The 21510-nt window shown below is 37.8% G+C and overlaps 1 protein-coding gene across 4 annotated transcripts in view; it reads left to right on the forward strand.

Moving 5' to 3' along the window:
• The window catches only part of LOC131801356 (uncharacterized), a 65046-nt gene extending 46980 nt beyond the window's left edge, over positions 1-18066 (forward strand). For all 4 annotated transcript variants that reach the window (XM_059119913.1, XM_059119916.1, XM_059119914.1 and 1 more), the window contains exons 12-14: positions 133-232; positions 12521-13463; positions 17114-18066. In XM_059119913.1, coding sequence (XP_058975896.1) covers positions 133-232; positions 12521-13463; positions 17114-17193 — 1123 coding nt within the window. In that variant the 3' untranslated portion in view covers positions 17194-18066. The remainder of the gene's footprint in view (positions 1-132; positions 233-12520; positions 13464-17113) is intronic.
• The last annotated feature ends 3444 nt before the right edge of the window (positions 18067-21510 follow it).

Here is a 21510-nt window from a genome sequence, read left to right on the forward strand (position 1 = left end):
CGACGAAATTTTCTTAACATTTTGCATTTTTCTTCCAAACGGTGGAGGGTACTTAAAAATCGACCCGCCTGAATTTAGCTGTTTTTCTACTTGTTTTACTAATAATGTTTTTGTCCCTAATTTTATTTTCAGATTCTTCTATTTATATCATTTCGCCTTCTACGCGTACCACTATCGTTTTAGTGGACAAAATCGCAGTTTGGCACTGGTCTCATCCTGGCTGTTCATACAGGTAAGTAAAAGTGTGCCTCACATCTTTTTCAAAAAATATATATTGCGGAATAAATATTATTTTTTGGAGGTTGTATTTTTCAAATTTTTTTTTTTTTTTAAATTTCAATAGTTTTTTAATCCAGACAGATTTTTCAATTCCAAAATCGGTTTCACAGTTCATTGTCCCAGCAGCTGTGACGATGCGACTACCCGTATTCTTCTACCATGGCATATTCTTAACGATTCACAATTATAGCCCCCCAAAAGTCCCTGAAAAAATCAAAAAAGTCAATGAATATATCCCTCACAATCCCTTAAGGAATATTTTAAAAAATAAAGATTTTAGTCCCCATATCCATTGAAAATGTTCTTTTCAGATATTTCCCCAAATAAAGTCTTAAATAACCAACGATTTTAGTCTTAGTGCCCCTAAAGAAATCCAAGTATTTGTCGCTTGGTTCATGAAAATATCTGAGATTGTTTCCCTAAAAAATATTCCTTATTAATCCTCAATTATAGCTCTAAAATATTCCCAAAAACTCCACGTTTTTTGAACTTTAGTTCCTCAGAAAAAAATCCACAACAGTAAATAAATAAATAAATAAATAAATAAAATAAAATAATAATAAATGAAATCCGTTAAAAATTCTGTTAAAATTTAAGAAATATCGAATGCCTATACGACGACGTGTAACTGCACAGGCAATTTTGTCATAAATTATTACAATCTTCGTATAGCCCCCATATCCCGTACGGGAAGTACGGTATATGGGGGCTATACGAAGACGTGGACCTACATGGCCCATTTTCTGTTTTATGCTGCAGTATCTATTACGAACTTCAAATACCAAATTTTAAACAATTCCGATAAATAATGTCGCTCGTTATATGGGGGCTATACGAAGACGTGGACCTGTACATATAATTTTCTGTCTTAGGCTGTAGTATCCATTACGAACTTTAAACACGAAATTTGAAACAATTCCGGTGACTAATGGCGCTAAAATCATCAAAATACCAAATATCGGGAGGTACCGTTATATGGGGGCTATAGTAAGACTTGGACCTGCACAGACAGTTTTCTGTCTTAAGCTGAAGTATTCATTTTGAACTTCAAATGCCAAATTTGAACCAATTCCGGTGAATAATGTTGCTAAAATCATGTAAATGCCCAATATCGGGAGGTACCGTTATATGGGGGCTTTACGATAACGTGGACCTACATGGCCCATTTACGAACGTAACCTGCCTACTGGCAGAATATACATGTGTGCAAAATTTTAGCCTTCTATCTCAATTCGTTCGAAAGATAGCATGATTACAACAGACACACAGACAGACAGACATGGCTGGATCGTCTTAGAATTTTACGCTGATCAAGAATATATATACTTTGTTGGGTCTGACATGAGTATTACGAGGAGTTACAAACGGAATGACAAAATTAATATACCCTCCATAGTATGGTAGAGGGTATAATAAACCATGTTAAAATGCATTTGAATATACGGATAAAGGCGCTGAGGGTATCAATTTGTCGGCAAACCGTCTGATACTCTTTAACATGTTAAATGGAATTTTTAAATTTTTACCATGAAGATCTTCTAGTGTGAACATTTTTCGACTTTGCGTTGTTGTTTTTTTTTTTGTTCAACATCCAGTTTAAGGTTTCTCAACAAGAATAACCTTACACAAAAAAGCATATTTTCAAATTCAAATTGTTTTGAATGAATGGTGTTTTTCTTTTTCCTTTGACTACACATTGTGTGAATGACTTGGATTGTTATTCCCGTTGTCACCTTAGAGTTTCTATTCGCTTTTAACAAATGTCTAAAATAACAAATTGTAAATATGTTTCATTCACTCACTCCCACCATTTCGAAAAATGCGTTTTCTCTCTTCTTTGGCAACAAGGTAATTAATGCCGACCCAATTATGGCAGATTATTAATTATTATTGAGTTCTGAGATCTGTTCTGTGTTTTTTTTTTCTTTCGCTCTCCTCTTTTCTTGGGCTTCTTTTGAGTGGCTGTCGCTTTATTTTCCAAATAAAACAAATATGAAACCAAGAAAAAACACCAGCACACACACACTCTCGCTTTTTCCTCCCAACCATACTTTGTAGTTCACGTGTACCGTGTCTTTACAGTTCGTTATCGTGCTGTAGTTGTTGTTTCTCATTCACCGTTTGTCGCTGTTACTACTCGTCACCCAACAAATACACGTGTCAAATAAATGTTGTTGATGTTGTAACAGATACATTTGTATGAGGCATATAAGAAGCGGATTTGTGTCTGTGTGTGTGTGTGTAAATAGGTAGCTGTGTTCAATGACAAATGTGTATATATTCACTGACATTCCAGGGATGCAAGAATGTAGGTATGTATGTTATGAGGTGGCAGGGGATGGTGAATGGTTGAAAAATTCGCGACAAGAAATGTAAAATTCTTCGATGAGCCTGAATTCATAAAATGATGTTACATGTTTTTCTGTTTTTATTTTATATCCTCAGCTATATGGCTAGAGAGGGTATGCAGGGTGAGATAAAAAAGACAAACGCCATAATTTTTAATTTTTTTTTAAATGTTATTGGATGAAAGCAAAAACTGTCGGAAATAGCATCATATTTTAGAAAAAGTTTAGATTTGTTCGAATCGGTCACCTTTGACACGAATTATGGCCTTCAAACGGCCAATGAGACCGTCTCACGCTGCCCGAATGTTGCTCTGCGGTATTTTGGCCCATTCCCGGCGAAGCGCTTGCTTGGGGTGATCGACAATTTAGTATTTTTTAGTGCCAACCTTGTTGGCCATTACCATATTCAAATTCGAAACTTGAAATAAACGGTGAATAATGTAGCTAAAATCATCAAAATACCGTACGTAGGGAAGAACCGTTATACCGGAGCTATGCGAAGACCTCGACCTGCATAGACAATTTTCTGTCACAGGCTGTAGTTTCCATTACCAACTTCAAATACGACATCTCAAACAATTTCGGTGAGTATTGTACCCAAAATTGTCAAAATACCGAATATAGGGAGGTACTGATACATATATGGGGCTTATACGAAGACCTGCATAGACAATTTTCTGTCACAGAATGTAGTTCCCATTACGAACTCTAAACACGTAATTTGAAACTTCTCCGGTGAATAATGACGCTATAATCAATAAAATACCGAATATTGGGAGATACCGTTATATGGGGGTTATGGGAAGACGTGAACCTGCATAGACGATTTTCTGCCTTAGGCTGTAGTATTCATTACGAACTTCAAATGCCAATTTTGTTTTTAAAAATACTCCAGACACAATAGTCTAACGGATTGTTATCCGGAGATTTTGGTGGCCATTGTGCGCTGGAAATGAAGCGAGGAACCTCATTTTGTAACCATTCTTGGGTGACGCGTGCTGAGTCCTGTTGGAATGTCCAAGGTCTGCGGCCAAAATTTTTGCGTGCCCAAGGCTTTAATACACCCTCCAGAATATTTTTGCGATAATATTCGGCATTTATTTTGATGACACGATCGATTAATACCAGCGGAGAGCGAGCGTCGGCTGTTATGGCGGCCTACACCATTACCATGGGCGGCGCTTGAGTTCTGGTGGCCAACCGAAACTTCACATTTTCAGCTGACCTCTTTGGCAAGTAAACACGATCATTTTGTTTGTTTATGAACTGCTGGACAACAAATGTTTTCAAATCGGAGAAACCCAAATTTCAAATTCGGCAGTTCACCACTTTCGGCCAAGCAAAGCAACTTTTTAGCCCTTTTGAGTCTATTTTCTTTCGGTTGCTGTGTATGTCCTTGCACTTTTTGGAATTTCAATAACTTCAGCCCGAGCTCATTTCAACATTTGCCGAATGGAATATTGCGATCTATTCAGCTCACGAGCCATTTTTCAGCCACTGCGACGCTGGTTTCGATCAAGTCGGTTCGATCAAGTCGAACCATTTCTGCTGATGTTGCTGTTTTCTTCCGTCCACTTCCTTAATGTCAGGTTACGCTACCAGTATCACGGTAACGAGCGATGGTACGAAACACAAAAGATTTATTCACATTTAAATGCTGGAGTGCTCTAACAATACCACTTGTGGTTTTCCAGCCAAATATGAAGGAATCACAATATCACGCTTGAACTCAATCACGAATAACTTTTTTTCTGGGAAATTCTCACCAAAAGGCTTTTGTGTTCGCTTGTAAACAATATAATGAGCTGTAACGGGAATAATTTTAACAGCTGTCGGACGATTGGCTTAGGAAAGACATCATTTTGAAGTTGGTTGCAGTATTTATGTGAAGTTGGTTGCAGTAGTATTCTCTTTAAAATTTTGTCGATTACAGACCAGATGATATTTGAGAAAATATTCTTTAAAATTCACGACACAACAGTATTGGATTGTTTGTTCGGGATACCCATAGTATTTTGTTATTGCAAAATGGTCAGGCTTAAACCCTTAATTGTTGTTTTTTATAAAGCAACGTTTGTTTATTAGTGGAAATAATAAAATTAGTGGAAATAATAAAATAAAATAACTTCCGAGGAGAATATCCCAGACAAAAAACAGAGGAACTGATGAGGGTTGGTGGCTCTTTCCGAAACCTAGGTATTCCCTGCCTTACCTCCTGGTAAATATTACTATCGTTCTCCACCAATAAACAAACGATGTCTTTTTTCAAACAAAAAAAAAAAAAAAAAAAAAACTATAAAGGAATTAAGCCTGACCACTTTGCAAGAACCAAATTCACGACTATAGATCTCAAGACTATTAATTTGTAGAAAAAATATTGAGAAACTTACGTTAGAGACCAGATGATCGTTCTTTAACAATCCACAATCTCAGACCTTGAGAAATTATACTTTACAAATCCAAGATCGTAGACCTGATGAAACTTGAGATAAAATTCCTTTCAAATCCGTGATATTAACCCTATAAATTTTTTTTAAAAACTAGTACCCTTGGGAGATTTTTCTTTGAAATTTTCGATTATTGGCCTCAAGGATTATGGATTGAAATCCTTGAATTATTGAACTAATGATCCTTGAGCAAACAATCTTTAAAAATCTACGTTTGAGCTCTGTATGATTGTAGACATATTCGTGACCCGGAATATTTTCATACTCTTAACATATAGTTTTCTCTTTCTAGTTCAATTGTGCGTATACATGCTGCCACAATGTATACGCTCCATATACACGAGCGCAAATAGTGTTCATTTAAGTCGGCGAATTAAAATCTGATACTTAATACTTAAATATAAATCCGTAGTCTAATACTTAAAAATCATCGACATTAAAAAAAATACTCTTAAAATCCGAAATATTCTACCGATCATCCTTTTGTATAATCGATTGATGATTGCTTAAAAATTACACTTAAAATATTAAAATATTTAATAATAATATAAATACTATTATTAACAAGTAAAAAAGCTGTAAGTTCGGCCGGGCCGAACTTTGAATACCCTCCACCATTAAGAACGAATTTGGAAATTTTCGAAAAAGATAACATTCGCCAAAAATTCTGCTAGCATCTTAAAAATACTGAATATAGCCGTTATATTAGGGTCTGTATGACGTGCACCTACATAGGCATTGTTTGTCACAAGCCATTACCATATTTAAATTCGAAACTTGAAATAAACGGTGAGTAATGTAGGTAAAATCATCAAAATACCGTAAATAGGGAGGTACCGTTATATCGGAGCTATACGAAGACCTGGACGATTTTCTGTCACAGGCTGTAGTTTTCATTACCAACTTCAAATACGACATCTCAAACAATTTCGGTGAGTATTGTATCCAAAATTGTCAAAATACCGAATATAGGGAGATACTGACATATGGGGCTTATACGAATACCTGGACCTGCATAGATAATTTTCTGTCACAGAATGTAGTTTCCATTACGAACTCTAAACACGTAATTTGAAACTTCTCCGGTGAATAATGACGCTAAAATCAATAAAATACCGAATATTGGGAGGCTATATGAAAACGTGGACCTGCATAGACGATTTTCTGCCTTAGGCTGTAGTATTCATTACGAACTTCAAATGCCAAATTTGAAACAATTCCGGTGAATAATGTCGCTAAAATCATCAAAATACCGAATATCGGGAGGTACCCTTTTATGGGGGCTATGGGAAGACGTGGACCTGTATAGACGATTTTCTGCCTTAGGCTGTAGTATTCATTACGAACTTCAAATACCAAATTTTAAACAATTCCGCTGAATAATGACGCTAAAATCAATTAAATACCGAATATTGGGAGATACAGTTATATGGGGGCTATGGGAAGACGTGGACCTGCACAGACAATTTTCTGTCTTAGACTGTAGTATCCATTTCGAACTTCAAATGCCAAATTTGAAACGATTCCGGTAAATAATGTCGCAAAAATCATCAAAATACCGAAAAATCGGGAGGATTTTCTGCCTTGGGCTGTAGTATTCACTACGAACTTCAAATGCCAAATTTGAAACAATTCCGGTGAATAATGTCGCTAAAATCATCAAAATACGGAATATCGGGAGGTACCGTTATATGGGGGCTAAATGAAAACGTGGACCTGCACAGACAATTTTCTGTCTTAGACTGTAGTATCCATTTCGAACTTCAAATGCCAAATTTGAAACAATTCCGGTGAATAATGTCGCAAAAATCATCAAAATACCGAATATCGGGACGTACTGTTATATGGGGGCTATACGAAGACGTGGACCTGCACAGACAATTTTCTGCCCTAGGCTGTAGTATCCATTTCGAACTTCAAGTGCCAAATTTGAAACAATTCCGGTGCATAATGTCGCAAAAATCATCAAAATAACGAATATCGGGACGTACTGTTATATGGGGGCTATATGAAAACGTGGACCTACATGACGAACTTAACCTGCCTAGTGGCAAAATAAACATGTGTGCAAAATTTTAACCTTCTATCTCAATTCGTTTGAAAGATTGATCGTGATTACAACAGACAGACAGAGAGACGGACAGACAGACAGACAGATAGACGGACATGGCTCAATCGTCTTAGAATTTCACGCTGATCAAGAACTTTGTTGGGTCTGACATGAATATTTCGAGGAGTTACAAACAGAATGACAAAATTAATATACCCTCCATACCAAGGTGGAGGGTATAAAAATTGTGATCAGCAAATGGGATAACATGCCCTATCGCCATAGTTCCATAATGTCGTAATAAACTACACTGATATTCTCTCAATATATGCCCCCCCCCCCCCTTTTCACCCATCTCGTTCAATTGTGCGTATACTTGTTGTCACAATGTATACGCACCATGGTACCACCATCGCATAATAATTGAAATTCTTTGAAAAGTTATTATTTTATTTTTTTTTTTTGCGTGGAAAATATTGATATTTCAATGCAATCTCTGATTATGTGACTGAATAAGTGGCAAAAATACAATACGCTACTATGGGATTATGTTACCTTAATGTGAATATGACAATGATGTCCATATGTACGAACATACATATGTATCTATCTACATATGTACATAATCCACTTGATGTTGGAATAAATTTCTTTTTCCAATAAAAATAATTTGTTTTTGCTGATTATGATTTTGACAATGAGATTGGAATAGGTTGTTGGTGTTGTTGTTGTTTTCTCTCCTCTCATATCTCGTTTGTTTGTGTAGATTGAATATCACCATGACCTGACTTTGTTGTTGACTGGCTGATGAATTCAGAATGTTGGGAGGTGTTCCCTGGCATAACAAAAGCAAAAAAAAAAAAAAAGAAAAAACAAACACACACACATAGTTACAACATATTCCCAACAAAATAGTATATTTAATTTATTTTTGAAAATAATTTTTTTCAAGCCATAACTATAAGGGACTATTCTCGATTTTTGAGAATATTTTTGGAAGTCTATTCTAGATTTTGAATACTGGTTTATCAGGATTATTTTAACATTGAATTCATGTGAAATTTGAAAAAAAAAAAACTTAGAATCGTTTTCAAAAAAATATAAAGAATAATAGTTGTAGATTTGTTTACAGTATCATATTCAGGGCAAGCATACTTCAGAGTGAGATGAAAAAACGCAAGCAACTGCAAGCAACTTTGCTGTCATCTTAAAGCCACTCGTCCGACTGCTGTTAAAATTATTCCAGTGACAGCTCATTATATTGTTAACAAGCGCACAAAAGAATTTTGACGAGAATTTTTCAGAAAAAAACTTATGCGTGATAGTGTGATTTCTTTATATTTGGCTGGACAACCACTGGCTAGCTATCGCGAATCGCTATCGATAAAAACAAAACTGCAACAAATTCAAACACAATAATTTGTACATTTCTTTTTTAAATTTTATTAAATGAAAGCAAAAAATGTCGGAACATAGCATTAAATTTTAGAATAAGTTTAGTTTTGTTCGTATGGGTCACCTTTGGCACGAATTATGGCCTTCAAACGACCAATGAAACCATCACACTCGGCCCGAATGTTTCTCTGCGGTATTCTGGCACATTCCCGGCGAAACGCTTTACTTGAGGTGATCGACGCTTTTTTATAATGCAAACCTTGCTTTCCAAAATAATTCAAACACAATAGTTCAACGGATTGGTATCCGGAGATTTTGGTGGCCATTGTGCGCTGGAAATGAAGCGAAGAAACTCATTTTGTAGCCATTCTTGGGTGGCGTGTGCTGAGTCCTGTTGGAATGTCCAAGGTCTGCGGCCAAAATGTTTCCGTGACCAAGGCTTTAATACACACTTCAGAATATTTTGGCGATATTATTCGGCGTTTTTATACCCTCCACCGTACTATGGAGGGTATATTAACTTTGTCATTCCGTTTGTAACTCCTCGAAATACTCATGTCAGACCCAACAAAGTATATATATTCTTGATCAGCGTAAAATTCTAAGTCGATTTAGCGTCTGTCCGTCTGTCTGTCTGTCTGTCTGTCAGTCTGTCCGTCTGTCTGTTGTAATCACGCTATCTTTCGAATGAATTGAGATAGATGGCTAAAATTTTGCACACATGTTTATTTTTCCAGTAGGCAGGTTAAGTCCGGGCCATGGGCCATGTAGGTCCACGTTTTCATATAGCCCCCCTATATTCGGTATTTTTATGATTTTAGCGACGTTATTCACCAGAATTGTTTCAATTTTGGTATTTGAAGTTCCAAATGGATACTACACCCTAAGATAGAAAATTGTCTGTGCAGTTCCACGTCCTCCTATAGCCCCCATATAACGGTACCTCCCTATATTCGGTATTTTTATGATTTTAGCGATATTATTCACCGGAATTGTTTCAAAATTGGTATTTGAAGTTCGTTATGGGAACTACAGTCTGTGACAGAAAATTGTCTGTGCGAGTCCAGGTCTTCGTATAGGCCCCAAATATCAGTGCCTCCCTATATTCGTTATTTTGACGATTTTAGGTACAATACCCACCGAAATTGTTTGAGATGTGGTATTTGAAGTTCGTATAGAATGCTACAGCCTGTGACAGAAAATGGTCTATGCTGGTCCAGGTCTTCGCAAAGCTCCAATTTAACGGCACCTCCTTATATACGATATTTTGATGATTTTAGCTACATTATTCACCGTTTATTTCAAGTTTCGAATTTGAATATGGTAATGGCTTATGACAAACAATGCATATGTATGTCCACGTCGTATTGACCCCAATATAACGGCTATATTCGGTATTAATAACATTTTAACAGAATTTTTTACGGATTTTATTTTTTGAAAATTTCTAAATTCGTTGCAAATGGTGGAGGGTATTAAAAGTTCGGCCCGGCCGAAGCTACTGCTTTTTAACTTGTTCCTGATGCCACGGTCGATTAATAAATTAATTAATAAATTAATTTCGCGATAATAAATGGCATTTAATTAATACATGCGGAGAGCGAGCATCGGCTGTTATGGCGGCCCACACCATCACCATTGCCGGCGCTTCAGTTCTGGTGGCCAACCGAAGGTGCACATTTTCAGCTGACCTCTTTGGCAAGTAAACACGATCATTTTGTTTTCTAATTCGCCAGTTCACCGCTTTCGGCCAAGTGAAGTAACTCTATAGCTCTTTTTTGAGTCTATTTTCTTTCGGTTGCGGTGTAAGTTCTTGCACTTTTTGGAATTTCAATGGCTTTACCCCGAGCTCATAAGTTCATATGTAGCGATATGTTCAGCTCACGAGCCATTTTTCGGCCACTGCAATGCGGGTTTCGATCAAGTCGCTTCTTTACTTTTCGAACCATTTCTGCTGATGTTGCTGTTTTCTTCCGTCCACTTTCTTGACGTAGGGTTACGCTACCAGTACAACGCTAACGAGCGACGATACGAGACACAGAAAATTTATTCACATTTAAATGCTGGAGAGCTTTAACGATAGCCACTTGTGGTTTTCCAGCCAAATATAAAGAAATCACGCGTGAATTCCATCACGAATAACTTTTTTTCTGGAAAATTCTCACCAAAGTGCTCTTGTACGCTTGTAAACAATATAATGAGCTGTCACTAGAATAAATTTAACAGCTGTCTGACGAGTGGCTTAGAAATGACAACAGTCTGAAGTTGGCTGCAGTTTTTTCACCTCACGCTGAATATCATTTGATACGGCCAAAATGTGATTCGTCGAAATAACGTTTTTAGACCCGAGGTCTCTTCCGACCAAATCTGTGTCAGGACATGTGGAGTCAATCTAGCGATGTCCGTCGGTCTGGTTGGCTGGAGCGCACGACATCTCTTGAAAGGGGTATCTGTCAAATATCGGTCCACTCCTTCTGCTACATCTCCCACAAAAGGTCGAAATTTTCAAAAAAAAAAAAAACTATTTTTCTGCACAGAAAAAGAAAGGATAATCCGATTTTGAACCAACTTTGCAAATCCTAAAATTTACATCAGTGCGAAAATATTGTCCACTCCCTCAACCAGAAAGGTAAAAAATTTTGAATAATTATAACTTTTTTTAAAATGGTATGTGAGGGGCCGATTGTTTTCCTATTACACTCGTCACATTATTTTGGTTATCCCAAGGTCTGGTGTTAAAAGGGAATATATTGGTTCACTCTTTTTGGAAATTTATAAAAGCCGAAACTTACACCTGATTCCATTCAATATTTCCATCAGCATTACATATGTTATAAAGATGATAGAGGTCGGACCATTTTTTCTGATACACCCCCCCACCCACATAGGGTTCATACACATTTTATAAGAGTTGTAAGTATTCAAAATTTTGACCCTTTGTGTGGAAGGTACTTGATCGAGTGGACCGATATTGTCCATTTTTACACCCGACCTATTACTGACGCAAATTTTATGATTTGCAAAGTTGAAGCAAAATGGCATTGTTCTTTCTTTTTTTTTGTGCAAAAAAAAATATTTTTTGAAAATTCCGACCTTTTTTTGGGGGGGGGGGGGGGGGGGGAGGTACCAGATGGATTGGACCGATAGTGCCCATCTCCGAACTCGATCTTAGTTTGACAAAAATATTACGATGTACTCAGTTTGAACCAAGTCAGATACTTCCTTCGAGAGTTATCGTGCGCAACAGCCAGCCAGATAGACGGACGGACATCGCTAGATCGACTCCAAATGTTCTGAAACGGATTTGGTCCATAGAGACCTAGGGTCTAAATCAGTTATTTCGACTAAGCACGTTTTGACCTATTAAATCAAAGCCATATGGCTAAAGGTATAAAAAACAGGGTTTGGCATTTATTTGTTGGGATATCACACCTATTTTGTGTTTTCAATTAGTCAGGCGTAATCCGTTCTCTGTTTTGTTGTTTTCTATGAAAATGTGTAACACTCTTAAAAAATGTGTTTAAATTCTTTTTAAATCGGTCCAATGGGTCGTTTACATACTGCCGTGATGTATACGTCCTTGACTTTAGTCATGAAATTTAAATATCGAAGAAAAAAATTCATTTCAACTTGTACTTAACCAAAAAAAAAAAAAAATACTTACCAACCTTTTTTCAGATATACATTTTTTTTTGCAAAATGCAATTGAGAACAACTTAATTTAAATACTTTATTTGTAATTTTTTAATTCGATTTTTTTTACATCCATCTGTGGCATTAGTGGCATATTTTCATGCTGTTATTATTGCATCTTTTTTTTTGGCTTTATTAAAAACTTTGACGTTATTCTGCTGAAGGTCTATTTCGATTATTATTATATTGAATTTCATTAATTATCTACTGTACAGAATTTTTTTTTTGGAATCTGTTGTCTATGGCAACCGAACGAACAGCTACTCATTGGTTTTCCCATCTCTTATGTTTTTGTTTTTTGCTTTCAGCATTCCATGCTGTATTTCTTCCATCATTACGAGCTGCCGGTAATTATGCAACAGGCCCAAGTACTCATATTAACACGCAATCAAAATGATGGTGGTGGCGGCGGTGGAGGTGTTGGTGGAAACATTGTTGCCGGAATTATGCAACAGCAACCGCAACAACAGCAGGGACAACAGCCAAACAATCGCCAGGCTGGCGGTGGAGTGGGTGGCCAACAGCAGCAGCAACAACAACAACCACATCAGCAACAACAGCCGGGTACCTTTGTGGCGAATCGAATTTTCCGTTTGGTCCCATTGCCCCAACAAATGCAACAGCAACAACAACAACACCAACTCAATGGTCAAATGCAACCACAACAACTGCCATTTGTTGGCGGTTTGTTACAACACTATGCCGGACAGAATGTTGGCGGTGCCCTTGGCATGATACGGCGGGCCCTGTCGGCCCGTGGCTGGCGCCAGCCACCCATACGGGTGCGCATCCAAACAACAGGTAATTTGCAACGCATCAATTTGGGTTCCATACAAATAAATCCGGAGAATCTGGCGGCACGTGTCCCAGCAACAACGCCAACGACCAACACAACTGTGGTAACAACAACATCATCATCATCGACGTTGTCCTCGTCACAGACAACAGCCAATGATGCCTCATCCACATCATCACAACAAACCACAACCGCAGATCCAGCTGAAAGTGGTACATCGAGCAACAATAGCTGCAGTTCAAATCTGAATGACAACTCAACAAATAGAATTGTTGTAACTGGTTCGGGCTCGGGCGGTAGTGTGTCCTCAGTCCAGCCAGTGAGTTGTGAGAGTTTATCATCAACAGCGTCATCAACCTCATCGTCGACGGCGTCATTAACAACCGCCAATCCAGCGACAGCATTAAAAAATATCCCCAATATTATTGAGGGCACCGGTGCAGTGCAACAAAATGGTAAGTTTAAGTGACGGGTGGGGGAAAGAGTGTTTTTGTTGGAAGCCACAGCTTTTAGAGATATTTAATATTCTAGAAATAGTTAATGGATTTGCAACAGGTTGCATTTCTAGTTTAGTTTTGTGAACACCATTTCACACACTTCGGGTAGATAGTCCCACATTGATAGGAGTCTAGGAGACCCAGTTCCCCAGAACTGCTCAGGCACACCGAGTTTTTTTTATAGAGGGAGAGGGACACCGGAATGTCTTTGGTAGAAGAGGTTTTTAAAATATTCTGCCGATGGGAGGCCAGATTTTATATTATTTTAGACTCGAGAGACTTACCAAAATTAATAAATTTATAGCATACTTTTAGACGCTTCACCAGAATCTTTTAAATGAATAAAAACACTTTATAATATTATGTAACATTATATAATTATAGAATTTCTATGTTTCATTTATGGTATTTTTATACCCTCCACCTTGGAAAGGAGGGTATATTAACTTTGTCATTCCGTTTGTAACATCCTTAAATATTCGTCGTAGACCCCATAAAGTATATATATTCATAATCAGCAAACAATTCTAAGCCGATTTAACGATGTCCGTCTGTCTGTACGTCTGTCTGTTGAAATCACGATACAGCCCACATTATTTGACTTAGAGCGCCAAAATTTAGCAGAGCAATTGGTATTGTGTCTAGGATGGTTGGCATTGAAGATGAGATATATCGGTCCACGTTCTGGTATAGTCCCCATATAACGGTACCTCCCGATATTTGGAATTTTGATGATTTATGCCACATTTTTTCACGGATTTGTCTGAAAATTGGTATTTGTAGGTCATAACGGGTCCCTGTACGTGTGGCAAAACATTGCATGCATAGGTCCACGTTTTGGTATAGCCCCCATATAATAGTACCTCCCGATATTCGATATTTTGATTGTTTTTGCCACATTTTTTTTTTAACGGATTTGTCTAAAAATTGGTATTTGTTGGTCATAATGGGTTCCAGCTCCGGTGGCGAAGCATTGCATGTATGGGTTCATGATTTGGTATAGCCCCCATGTAACGGTACCTCCCGATATTCGGTATTTTGATGGTTTTGCCACATCTTTTTCACTGATTTGTCTAAAAATTGGTATTTGTGAGTCATAATGTGTCCTTGTTCGTGTGGCGAAACATTGTATGTATAGGTCCACGTTTTGGTATAGCCCCCATATAATGGTACCTCCCGATATTCGGTATTTTGATGGTTTTTGCAACATTTATTCACTGATTTGTCTAAAAATTGGTATTTGTGTGTCATAATAGGTCCTTGTTCGTGTGGCGAGTCATTGTAATTATAGGTCTACGTTTTGGTATAGCCCCCATATAACGGTACCTCCCAATATTCGGTATTTTGATGATTTTTGACACATTTTTTCACTGATTTGTCTGAAAATTGGTATTTGTAGGTCATAATGGGTTCTAGCTCCGTTGGCGAAACCTTGCATGTGTAGGTCCTCGATTTGGTATAGCCCCCGATATTCGGCATTTTAATGGTTTCTGCCACATTTCTTCTAATGTTTCCTTTACCCTAAGGTGGAGGGTATTAAAAGATTGGCCCGGCCGAACTTAATGTGTTTTTTTACTTGTTTTATAATTTATTATCAACCGGTTTTGTCGATAGATGAATAGCCCCAGCCTTGAGTTGTGATTATTCAAACTTTTGACCCTTTATGGGGCCTGTAAAGAATCGCCGACTTATTTCGCAAGTTATGACAGATAAAAATGTTGAAAATTGTGACTCTTTGTGGGTTAAGTACCAGAAGTGGTTCGCAGATATATATCATCAGATGTAACAAGTCTGAATGGAAACGGATGTTAATTTTGCGTTTTATGAGCTTCATAATTATTCAAAATTTTGCACCCCTTGTGGGGGAGGTATCAGAAGGAGTGGACTGATATATCCCATCTTCACAGCAGATCTTCAGTTAGTAGAAATAATGGGATGTGTGAAATATAAAGAGAACTGGATGCTTATTTCGGATTTTATAATAGTTTTGGTTATTCAAAACTTTGACTCTTCGTGGGGGAGGTACCAGAAGAAATTGTCCGATCTCTTCCATCTTTATTACAGGTCTTGTGTTGATGGAAATACTGAGATGTTCCAATTCTGAATGGAAACGGATCTTAATTTTGCGTTTCATGAATTTTATGGATATTAAAAATTTTAACCCTTTGTGGGGCAGGAGTGGACCCATCTTCGCACGAAAAAAATTTAATTAATTAAAATATTTGGATGTGTGTAATTTGAAGGCAATTGGACTCTTATATCACATTTTATAAAAGTTTTTTTTTCAAAAATTTGCCCTTGGTGTGGTAGGAACTTGGTGGAGTGGACCGACATTTTCCGTTTTCGCACCTGACCTTGCACTGATGCAAATATTAGGATTTCCAAAGCTGGAGCCAAATTGGATTATAATTTTTTTTTTTTTTTTGGAAATTTTGATCTTTAGTGGGGGAGGTACCAGAAGGAGTGGGCCGACATTAATACTACGATGTACCAAGTTTGGATCAAATCGGATACTCCCTTCGAGAGTTATTGGGCGCACTAGCCAGATGGACACACAGACGGACGGACGAACATCCTTAGATCGACTCCAAATGTCCTGAAACAAATTTGGTAAAAAGAGACCTAGGGTGTAAAATAGTTTTTTCGTTGTGGCACGATTTGGCCGTATCAAATGATATATACCCTCTCTTTAGCTATAGGGCTGAGGGTATGTTAATTTCTTCGAAATGTTTTCACTAGATAGATGGCCTCTAAAAGCTCGTCCTCAGATAGAAGACCTCTTCCTCGTTGTCTTTCATACATAGTTTATCTTTTGATGGTCTTTAATTGTCTTCCCTTTTAAAGATTTTAGGAATCTTCTATAGATATGAGAATATCTGTTGAACCTCTGTACAGTAGTCGTCCCTCTACTTTGTTTTTCATACATGGAATTTCATGGAAGTCCTCTTTGCGACATAGACAACTTTCTAAACCTTGTAGGATGATATATGCCTTACATAGATACAATTTTTTGAAGCTAAGACTACATAAAACGCTTTTTTGACTGGCTTATGTCATTGGCTAGCTATTTCGTAGGATTTTGTTTTAGGAGTTTTAGAATGATTAGGAGGATTCTTATTCACCATACTCTCCTTTGTTCTTTTACGAAGAAGCCAGCCGATGACTGAAGCCAGTCAAAGAAGCGTAGTATGCATTCTCAGCTTGGTTGATTTCCAACTTTGCATTCTAGTTGAAGAACTTGTCAATTCTCAAAGCATACTTTAAGGAGCATTTTTTATTCTCTTAGAATTTAGTTTTATGAATTCTCACCTTGGTTGATTTCCATCTTTGCTTTGTAGTTGAATAACTTGCCATCTCTCAAAGCATATTTTTAGGAGTTTTTTTTTTTATTCTCTTAGAATTTAGTTAAATATCGACCTCTTGGAAATGGTGTAACTACCGGGGATTTATTCTAATTAAGTTTTATTCCATTAGCTATAGCACATTTGGCTTTCATTTACGATTCGTCGTTGCGGGACTACAATTTGAAATTCTAAAGAGTTTTAAGAATTTAGAATTCGCAATTTGACTCCTTCTCACGCACTCTCACTCTCTTTACTTCTTTACAGGTGGTAGCAGTGGTAACAGTGATGATGTGGTTCAGGTTGAGGATTGCGCCAAAAGCGAAACAACATCAGCAACACTCTAGACGTTGGCGAAGTAGCAAAGATGAAATATGATAGGCGATTCAAATAATGCAAGACCACCGTCTAAAGAGGCGCCAAAAGGAAAACAACCAGCAAGCATCACAACACATACAAACAAACTATGTTTTATACAGAAATAAAAAAAATTATCCTTCGATATGATGAAAGTCGAGCAGATGTTTAGTGGAACAAAAAATAACAAATGAAATAAAAATAAGAAAAGAAGAAGAAAAAAAAAATGCTCTAATACGAAAGACTTATTGTAGAAGAAGAAAACTAAAAAAAGAAACAAGAATGGAATGTTTCCATAAAATTTCCAGCTAAACCCCCCCCCCCCCCCCAGAAAAAACGCCGCCAAGCCCTGTTTATTTTTTTAAGTTTTTAATTTATTTTATAGATTCCTTGAAAATGGAATATTACACCCCCCACAATTGGCATTGTATGTATAATTTTTATGTTTTTAATTTTGCTTTATAATATTATAATAAAGAATACCCGTTACAAATGTAATTAACTCGATCTCAAATGACGAGAGAAAAATGGTCACCTATGAAAAAGAGGAAGAACAAGAAGAAAAAAGTTATTGAATTAAATCCATATGTGTTATATTTTCAAAATGTCGTTTTCTTTTTTGTTTTAGTTTTCGGATTAATCTATGGCAGGTAATATGCTTTTGATAAAAAAAAAAAAAAAAATCATGACAGGAACTTTAATTTAAATCAAGATTCAAAATTGTTAAACAAATAAATATAAAAAATGATACTGTATGTGTAGTATTTATATATGTCTGGTCAATGCAGATGAACATCGATTCTACGTAAAAAAAAAACGAAAAACAAAAATAATAAATAAATGAAATAAAAGGAACAACTAAACGGGGTTTTTAATGGAGGTTAGGTAATTTAAATTAAAATAGTTTAGATTTGGAAAACGCATGAAAATGAGATAATTAATTAATTTGTTAACTTTTCAAGTTTGTTCACAAATATTGTTTTTTTAAACTTATGTTGCATTTTAATTACTCATTGTTTCTTCATCTTCATTTACAAGGTGAGATGAAAAAAAAAAAATGCAACAAAGTCAAACGCCATAATTCTAACATTTATTTTTTTTTTTTAATTTTATTGAATGAAAGCAACAAATGTCGGAAATAACATCAAATTTTAGAATAAATTTAGATTTGCCCGAATTAGTCACCTTTGGCACGAATTATGGCCTTCAAACTGCCAATGAATCTGTCACACGCTGCCCGAATGTTGCTCTGCGGTATTTTGGCCCATTTCCGGCGAAGCGCTTGCTTGAGGTAATCGACACTTTGGTATTTTTAGTGCCAACCTTGATTTCCAAAATACTACAGGCACAATAGTCCAATGGATTGGTATCCGGAGATTTTGGTGGTGGAAATGAAGCGATTTGTAATCATTCTTGGTTGGCGCTTGCGATGGTGCAGAGTCCCTATGGAATGTCCAAGGTCTGCGGCCAAAATGTTTGCGTGCCCAAGGCTTTAATACACCCTCCACAATATTTTCGCGATAATATTCGGCATTTATTCGCATGCCACGATCGATTAATACGAGCGGAGAGCGACCATCGGCTGTTATGGCGGCCCACACCATCACCATTACTCCTCCCCAGCATAAGAGAGTGTTTCCCAGTAGCCGATCATCAACACGGATTCCGGAAATTGCATAGCACAACAACAGCTTTACACGCCATTTCCACACATGTCAGTAGAGGTCTCAACCAGAACAGGCCGTGCGATAGAACAGTTATGGTGGCACTTGATTTATCAAAAGCCTTTGATACAGTCAATCATGCCACACTGTTCGAGGACATTGAGCGCACCACCCTCCGGCCAAGTTTGAAACGTTGGATAGTAAACTACATGTGTGGACGCCAGTCGTACGTGGAATTCAGAAACAAGAAGTCGAGCATCCGTAGAGTAAAACAGGGAGTTCCCCAAGGTGGGGTGATATCTCCGGAACTGTTTAAGGCATAGTGATTATAACGTACGCAGATGATTGTACGCTCGTGGCGTCCGGACCCATTATTGATGACATCTGCGATCGGTTAAACGCTTACCTTGTTGATCTTACCGCCTTTTTCACTGCGAGGAATATGAAGATATCCGCCACTAAGTCGACGGCCACACTTTTCACCACATGGACTGCGGAGATGGGGCTATCCTTGAATGTGCAGGTCGATGGTGCTATTACCAACTACCCCAAGGTATTAGGGGTTACATTCGATAGCCTCTTTAAGTCGTCCGCGCATACCACAGCTATCTGCGACAAGATTAGAAGTAGGAACAAGGTCCTCAAGTCTCTGGCCGGCAGTACTTGGAAAGCTGATAAGGAAACCTTGTTGACCTCTTACAACGCGATAGGCCGGTCTGTGGTAAACTATGCGGCTCCAGTGTGGTCCGCCAACGTCAGTGCTACGCAGTGGAAAAATGTTCAGTCCTGCCAGAATGCCGCCCTTAGAACCGCAACAGGGTGCCTTCTCATGACACCTGTCGATCACCTACATGAGGAGGCGAAGGTCTTACCGGTGCGACAGCATAACAAAATGCTGTCAATGCAATACCTGCGTGGGTGTTATAGACAAAGCCATCCAAATCACCATCTTGTGGATAGGCAACCTCCGCCCAGGCACGTTAGGAAAGACCTTCATGATCTAGAGAGAGAGGTACAGAGGTATAAGAGAGAGCCTCTAGATCAACAGGCCTATCAAGCGGGACTGAATAGTATTCACTCTAATGCGGTCTCAGAAGCCATTGAAGGACATAGAGTGAATACTGTGCTAGGAGACCATCCCCCTCCCGTCGCAGCTGAAGAACGAGAGCTGCCCCGACAAACCCGAGTGGTCTTGGCACAATTACGATCCGGATGGTGCAGCCGCCTAAATTCCTACTGGGCCCGGATCAACGGCGACGTGCAGAACATCTGCCCAGCATGTGGCACAGGCCCACATGACACGCTGCACTTATTTCGCTGCCCAGCCAAGCCTACTCACCTAACTCCAGTCTCGTTATGGACACAACCCATACAGGTTGCATCAGATGTATGAGCTGCTACAACAACAACAACCATGGCCGGCGCTTGAGTTCTGGTGGCGAACCGAAGGTGCACATTTTTAGCTGACTTCTTTGGCAAGTAAACACGATCATTTTGTTTGTTTATAAACTGCTTGACAACGAATGTTTTCTCATCGGAGAAAACCAAATTCGGCAGTTTACCACTTTTGGCCAAGCGAAGCAACTCTTTAGCTCCTTTGAGTCTTTTTTCTTTCTGTTGCGGTGTAAGTTCTTGTACTTTTTGGAATTTCAATGGTTTTACACCGAGCTAATTTTTCAAAAATTTGCCGAATGGAATATTGCGATGTGTTCAGCTCACGAGCCATTTTTCGGTCACTGCGACGCGGGTTCGAACCATTATTGCTGATGTTGCTGTTTTCTATCGTCCACTTCCTTGACATATGTCGGCCTACGCTACCAGAATCACGGTAACGAGCGATGGTACGAGACAAAAAAGGACAGCCACTTGTGGCTTTCCAGCCAAACATAAAAATCACACTATCACGCTTGAATTGTGCTCCCTCACAAATAACCTTTTTTCTGGAAAATTCTCACCAAAATGCTTTTGTACATTTGTAAACAATATAATGAGCTGTCACTGGAATAATTTTAACAGCTTTCGGACGAGTGGCTTAGAAATGACAACAGCCCGAAGTTGGTTGCAGGTTTTTCTTCTCACTCTGTATTGTATCCTCTTCCTCTGTAGCTAGAAACTATGTAAAAACAACAAATATTTAATAACAACATAATTGTGGTAATCATCACTTCCCATGTAATGTCTTAGGGATTTTTTTCTCCATCATAAATTTCATCCAGCCCTTTTTGTCGTCGTTTGTGTTATTATCAACCTCAAGCATCCTTGCCAATGTATTTTTTTTTCACCATCCACAAGATCAACCTTAACTGACCAACTAACTAACAAATAAAGTGAACATAAATAAACTCCACTGGGCGGCAGGGTTGTAAAAATATTCGCATTCATCTGTGAAATTATTTAAAAAGAACTGAGGAGAGCAAAAAAAAAGGCAACAAAATGCGGAGGTACAAGTGCAAAAAATCATGTAAATGGAGAAGAAAAAAAAAAAAAAAACACTGTAAAGAGAACTACTTTCATTAAAGTTGGCTTAAGTTGGTTTGCAGGATGATGATGATGATGATGATGGAAGCAGTTACATTGGTGCAGTGATAATCAGGTGATGTTTTTTTTTTTTTTTTTTTTTTGATTAAAAATGTTTATGGGAGA

The sequence above is a fragment of the Musca domestica genome, unplaced genomic scaffold, assembly GCF_030504385.1.
Source record: "Musca domestica strain aabys unplaced genomic scaffold, Musca_domestica.polishedcontigs.V.1.1 16, whole genome shotgun sequence".
In the NCBI taxonomy this organism is placed as follows: Eukaryota; Metazoa; Arthropoda; class Insecta; order Diptera; family Muscidae; genus Musca; species Musca domestica.